Source organism: Phyllostomus discolor, chromosome 10 (assembly GCF_004126475.2).
Source record: "Phyllostomus discolor isolate MPI-MPIP mPhyDis1 chromosome 10, mPhyDis1.pri.v3, whole genome shotgun sequence".
Classification (NCBI taxonomy): domain Eukaryota; kingdom Metazoa; phylum Chordata; class Mammalia; order Chiroptera; family Phyllostomidae; genus Phyllostomus; species Phyllostomus discolor.
Window position 1 is genome coordinate 85646595 of NC_040912.2, and position 6953 is coordinate 85653547.

Genomic DNA, 6953 nt, shown 5'->3' on the forward strand with positions numbered 1-6953 from the left:
CATCAAGTGGGCCCAGGAAGTGGCCCTCCAGTGTGATCCCATTTCTGTACCCTTGTCGTTTACATGTGCTGACAGGTCCTGGGACAGGGCCCAGAGTTTCTGATATACTTTCACCTCCTGGATCCCCAGACTCCTGTGGGCCACCTAGGACCGGTTCTCTGCTCAGAGGCCAGCTGGCTCCACTGCACTCTGAGGATCCAGCCTGCAGAGCTGGGGGACTGGGCCGTGTCCCTCTGTGCCAGCAGCTCCAGCACAGGGTGACCCCGTCACCCCTTCATGTGAACATGCCCTCATCCTCCTCCCTCCATGCAGCTCCCGCACTCTAAGCAGCTCTTCTTTGCTCATTGTTCCCCAGTGACGATGCAGTTCTGGGCATCAGCTGTGCTTTGGGCAGACAGAACACAGCCCTGCCTGGTGAGCCTCAGTTGGCTGGGCATGGTACTGCCAACCAAAGGCTTGCTGGTTGGATTCCCGGTCAGGGCACGTGCCTGGGTTAAAGATTTGGACGCTTGTTTGGGCGCATGCAAGATGCAACCGATGGATGTTTATCTCTCACATCAATGTTTTTCTCTTTCTCTCTCATTTTTTTCTCATTCCTAAAAGTAAATAAATAAATCTTTAAAAAACTAGGATTCCTAGAGCCAACTCAGTGCTCCAAGGCATGGACCCAATGTCATGGACAGGAACAGTCTTTGGTAAAACTGTGGGTCTGGGCCCCCAACACAGCTGCGCTGTGGGTCTGGGCGTGTGCCCACTCCCCAGAGCTTGTCCACATCTGGAATTCGGGTGACACCCTCTTCCTGTCCATCCTTCTCTGAGCCACCCTGTCACCTTGGGGGCTTTCTGTAGCAACTTGTCAAAGGTTCCTTCCTGCTGGAAGTGCAGGTCTTCACCGCTTTTGTGCCCGTTGACTGAGAATCACCATAGTGATACCAGAATGGCGTCATGTCCTCTGCGAGGCTGCAGGAGCACACACTCTATTGTGTTTTCATTTTCCCGCCACTCCATCCTGAGTGTCAGGCTGCAGCGTACCTCCACGACCTCTCCACTTCATCTTGACCCCGTGGGTAAATCCTTCTAGACAGGCGGGGTGCTGTTGGCACCCTCCCATTTTGACTTCAAGTAATTTCCCTGGATTCTGTAACTCAATGTGATACGGCATTTTCTCGACAACATGCTTTATTTCTTTTTATTTATATGCTGTGTTATGTTGGGACATATCATTTGCTACAAATATAAATAATCGAGCCCCTGTGGGGGGGGGCAGTGGCAGACATCTGGCAAATCCGCGGCCATGGGCAGAGGGGACAGGCCTTCGGATCATGGGTTTCCGGGAACCTGAGAGGTAATGCTACAGAACACAACTAGGGGGGCCTGGGACAATGTACTATTATTGAAAGAAGGCCCTGGGTCCGTTATGTCCGCCGCCCTAGGAAAGACGTCTCTCAATGCCAGAGCTTCGTGAAATGGAAAGGAAATGTTTATTTAATGCTATACTAACTTAAAGTAGTGACCTAATGTCTTTATCAAAAAAATCCTAAAGTCCCTAAAAACACCCACAAACACACAGTTCTTCCTTCCTTCCCCCTTTGCCCAGTCCAGCGTACCGTATCTCAGGAAAGGAAATAGAAGTCCATGGCTCAGGCAGTCCTCTGGTTGTTCCCAGTTAGTCCTCCATCTCAACTGGGAGACCTCCCTGGATTCCCGGCACCCTTGGCTGAGTTGCCGGGATCTCTGCTAAAACCAGGTGGTGGTTCCCCCTTCTAAAGCTGTGGGGGTCCCCACTCTGCCAGGCCGCGTGGTTCTCTCCTCAGGGCTGCGCATGGTTCCCTCTCTCTGGGATGCGGGAGTCTCCACTCTGCTAAAGACGCGTGGTTCTCTCTCCAATTGCGGTGATCTTCTCTGCACCTCCACAGCCACGTGGTTCTCTCCTCTCAGGGCTGTGCACAGCTCTCCTTCCTAAAGCAGCATGGTTCTCCCTCTCAATGGCCGCCAAGTCTGGGTTTTAAATCCCCGCGGCCAATCTTCCTCTGCAGCCCCATTTCCAACTCCTCCCACACTCGGCTTCACATGCCAGAACTCGTATCCTTCCAGCTTTACTGGGCTGCCATCCTGAGTCTGGGCAGGCGTGGCCCCATGCCCTGGAGCCAATCCTCTCTGAGCTCCCACGCAGGCGCTGTAACTCAGGGGACCCGCCCCCCCCAGTTACATCTGGGTGGGGAAGTTACTTCCATTCCCCCGGCTTAGAGCTGATCACAGCTACTTAACATATCTATGCAACCAGTCAAAGGTTATAGATATGCCAAACGACCACACCAGAGCTTAGCTGCAAGGCTGTTGCTATGCTAAACAGCTCTCAATGGCCCTGCTCCATTTGTCTCTTCCCCTAACCCACACCCTGGGCGGGGGGGAGACATCCCAAAATCTCCTGGACACCTTAACTTCTGGACCCCATTTCAAATGCCTATTTGGGGCCCCCCCTCTTGGCTGCACCCTGTAACAGTAACCCTTGGCTCTGAGTCTGGGACTGCATGTCACAGACGCAGTCCCAATCAAGGTGCCTGAGGCTTGGGTAGCAGGTAATGACAGTGGCTGTTCCTCAACACCCACCTAAACACTGTGGTAGCCATGACACCGGATCTGCTCACCCAGGAACGAGAGGCCTTGGGGGGACATTTCCTGGTCGTATGGGGACTGTGCTCGGGTCCCTGGGCCTCCTGGGAGGGAGGGAGGCCTGGGCTCCAGGGCAGCTCCCTGTCCTTGGGAAGCCATCAGGGACCCCTTCCCGGACCCTGTCCCCATTTGTGCCACTGCCAGCACCTGACCCTGGCCACTCTGCTTCCTTAGGACACTGTTTTGTACCCGTGTTTGCTTGTCTCCCACAACGCCGCCGCTTCACCCAGAACCAGCTCCGTGCTCACAGAGCAGGTGCCCACTGTGCGGGCTGCTGCTGCCGTGTGGGCTCTGCGTGGGGGGTCAGCCCCAGTGTCCTCAGCTCCCCATTGGGTGTCTTTTCTCCAGGGCTGCTCACCAACCCTATGGGTTACATTTCACTTGTGTTTCAATTTTACTTTCGTGCACACACATTTGCCTCCATCTTGAAGGTAATATCATTATCTTCGCAGTCTTTGCTTATTTATGTTTTGGAGATAACATGAAACACCTGTTTTCTTTTTGCATTATGTTTGTTTTAGCAACAGAGATAAAAATGCCTCACACTTCCACTTGTGTGTTTTCCTTCCTACCTTGGACTAGATATTATTTCCTCCCATTCCCCTTAGGGTTCAGGATGTTGAGATAGCTTATAAAGGATAGTGCTTCTGGAATCCTATGTCTATAGACCAGGCAGACAAGCCCACCATCCCTTGGACTGTGGCAGAAGATACAGCAATGAGATGTCAGTTACTGGCCACCAGATGGCACTGTGATGCCACTGACCTGGAAGTGGGTCTGGGGAGAGTCTGGGAGAGCAGGAAAGGGTTAAGAAGACTTGGGCAGGGACCAACACTGGGCAGATGCTGAGGCAAGTTTTAGTTGTGGGCAGCCTCCCTACAGCTGTGGAGTGGGTGGGAGGTCCTGCTCAACCTTAAAAGACCCACTGTGGATGGATTTGGTTAAGGCAGCCCTGCTGGCAGGGGCAGGTGCAGAGAGAGAATTAACTGTCCCCTAGCACTGGGGGAGACCAGGAGTGGCCCAGGCTAGGACAGTGACGGGACCCCTGCCCACATCTCTGCAGGGGGAAGCAGCCAGAGTCACTGAGGGGTCCTAGGACGCCTGGAGCTGGCACAGGCTCCTCCTGCCCAGGGAGAGGGGACCTGTCTGCACCTCAGGAAACACCAAGGAGGGGTCTCCTTGAGTAGAAAGGTCAAAAAGGGATGTAGGGCCAGCAGCAAGGGCTGGTACTTAGTTCAGGCAGGGTCAGGCAGGGACAATGTAGTAGGCACTGTGGACGGTGGGGAAGCTGTTGGGAACCGCCCTGACTGGTATCAGAAGCTGTAACCCCCACCTAGGCTCAGGCCAGGGGAACGCCCTTGGAACCGTAAGCCAGCAAGGAGACAAAAGCTTATCTCCCTGGCAGGAATGCTGCTTCTGCTGCTCCATTCATAACTGAACCCCAAAGCTTGGTCGGTTAGCCAAAGATGGGTAAGATTCCCTAAGAGGGGAATGACCTGAGACAGGCATGATCACGTGGGTGGCTCCCCAAGAGGACTTTGGGGGCTGCAGCAAAAGGGGATGATGGACCCTCGTTCCTTGGCTTTGACATAGACTGAGTTCTCATCCTCTGGGAGAAAATCTCCTTATCTCTTGGTTGCCTTAGTTCCCGTGCTCCACCTAAGCCTGAAACAATGACAGGGTGGTCCAGCTCTGTGCTGAAAAGGGCGGATTCCCCAGGTGACCAGGCCTAAGAAAGAACACGTAAATTACTGTGAAACCTGCTTTGTTTAGAATGCTCTCAGTTGAATGAGAGGGGTCCAAAGAGGAAGTTAGTTTGTTCCTCAAAGTTTTACAGGTCTTTGATCCTGACTCAAACCCACAGAGTTCCTTGTTTTCTTTGGTTCCTTACTTCCTCGTAATGAGTACTGTACTTGAATTATTATGGAAAACGAGCCCAATGAAAGCAGGTTTGGACGATAAATCGGAGCGCTCCCCACTAGAGGGGGTGGCCATTCCCTCCCTACTTCTCCATAGAAACTGGTATGTCTCTGTGCATGTTTTCTCTCGCATATCTACGAGCCATCGGCAGCGTTCCATGATCACTGCTGGCTGGTGACCCACGCATCAGAAAGCTACAGCCAACCTTAGCCATGGGGTTGTGCAAGACATGGAATGATGCATAGAAGTTAGAATAGGGGTCCCATCAAGGGCACAGAGCACCAGGGGACAGCCTCCTTGGAGGGTTCATCAGAGCAACTACAACATCAGACCAATGATGTCATAGCAAATGCTCCTATCAGCACACGGAGCACAGAACTGTAGACCGCTCACCCCAGGGGACCCCGCCCTGAGCTGGGAGAGGTCCCGGGCAGCTGCCATGGGCCCCAGGCTCCTCTGCTGTGTGGCCCTTTGTCTCCTGGGAGCAGGTGAGCCCCGGACACTGTGTGTAAGTCTGGACACGCAGTCACATTCCTGACACACAAGCCTGGGGGTGGTGGCTGCCTCGGGAGGCTCCCTGTGCTCTGCCCCCAGCTCCTCTGTGTCTCCTCCCAACAGGCCCAGTAGACTCTGGAGTCACGCAGACCCCAAAACACGTGGTCAAGGCAAGAAAACAGCAAGTGACACTGAAGTGTTCCTATATCTCTGGACACCAATCTATGTTTTGGTACAAACAGGTTCAGGGTCAGGGCCCTGATTTACTGGTTGAGTACTACATTGGGCTAGCTCGAGGAAAAGGGAACCTGCCTGATCGGTTCTCAGTGCAGCAGTTTGATGGCTACCGCTCCGAGCTGACCGCGAGCTCGCTGGAGCTGAGCGACTCGGCCCTGTATCTCTGCGCCAGCAGCCCTGACACAGCCCTGCAGGCGCGGCAGCCTCCTGCACAGAAACACTCCGCCCCGCTCAGGAAGCGGCAGCTGCCAGCCACACAGGCTCAGGCCTGAGGGAGCTGCTCAGCTTCCCCAGGCCCGGTTCTGCTGCTCCCAGATGGGGTGGGATGTGATGCCCACAGACATCATGCAGCTCAAGTATCATTGTCCTGCACATACACCTGGTGGGAATCCTGTTCCTGGGTCTCACATTCCGTAACCGGAAGACCAAAACATCACTCAAGTCTGCTCCTGAACGTCTGTGTATCTGTCCCATCCACCTCTCCCAGAAGCGTGTCCACATCTGGCTCCCCTTTTCTGGGTTTAGATTCACCGCCCTGGGGAGATCTGACACCATTGGGTTGTCATTTTCTTACCCGGCAGCTTCAATAACATCTCACTTCATGGCAACACATATTCATCAATCCTTCCTAATGACAACAAAGAAAGGCACAACTGCATGCACTGTGGCCATCACCTAGACCTACACAAAGCCCTGAAGCAAGTTGTGGGTCATGTCAAGTGTGGGACTGTGAGTAGATGCGCTACAGGTGTTTAAAGGCTCATTATTTTATTATCAGTGTCAGCAATTCTTCACGGGGGATAGTCCCTGTGGAACAAGGAAGAAATTTAAAGGCAGCAGTTTCACTGTCTCACCTGGGAGGTGGCTCCTGTCCCCATGTCCCTCACACAGCTGTAACTGCCGGGGCCATCGGGGCACCTGCAGAGCCGAACACCATGCAGAAACCCAGGTCCCAGTCCTGGGCTGGATGTGCTGGTGCTGCCTCACCCTGAAACGGAAATCAGGTTCTCAGGTGACTCTGAAGGTCCTCAGGAGCACATGGTGGGGCCCCATCGGTCAGGGGATGGAGAGAAATCAGAGCCAGAGGGTCTTCTAGGGTTTATGAGGCTGCCCCTGAGGTTTGGCCACCAGACACCAGGAGGGCCCCTGTGGGAGGAGCGACAGTGAGCGGATGCTGGACGACCAGCAAAGTAAACAGGAGGCTGAGGGACGACTGGGCCCCAGAGCCCTAAAGGCATCAGAATGCCCCCAGGCGTTGCCCTCAGGTACAAGAACACAGGGCCGGGGACACACAGCAGACCAGGGCGGCATGAGGATCTGCGGGCAGGACGAAGCACACCTGAGCCACACACTGTGAACACAGAGGGTGAGGACGCCTCTGGGACTCCCGTCAGTTCAGCCACACGCGTTCTTCTCCCTCTGAGCTGTCCCCTGCCCGTCTGCTTCTGATTTGATGCTCTGGGGAAGGGGGCGTGTCCCTTGTGACAAGCTGGCTCTGGGGCCCAGGAAGTGGGAGTGACACCTCAGAGAGACTCCCTGGAATCGCCCTGCTCCTGTGCAGACACCCACAGACCCAGAGGGACCCTGAGTCAGCCTGCCTGCTGCCATGAACGGCAGCCTCTTGTGCT

At 54.5% G+C, this 6953-nt stretch overlaps 1 gene segment (V, D, J or C); it reads left to right on the forward strand.

Moving 5' to 3' along the window:
• The first annotated feature begins 4955 nt into the window (after positions 1-4955).
• LOC114507375 lies at positions 4956-5597 on the forward strand. The segment is given in 2 exon segments: positions 4956-5081; positions 5212-5597. Coding segments are annotated over 2 exon segments (435 nt in total).
• The last annotated feature ends 1356 nt before the right edge of the window (positions 5598-6953 follow it).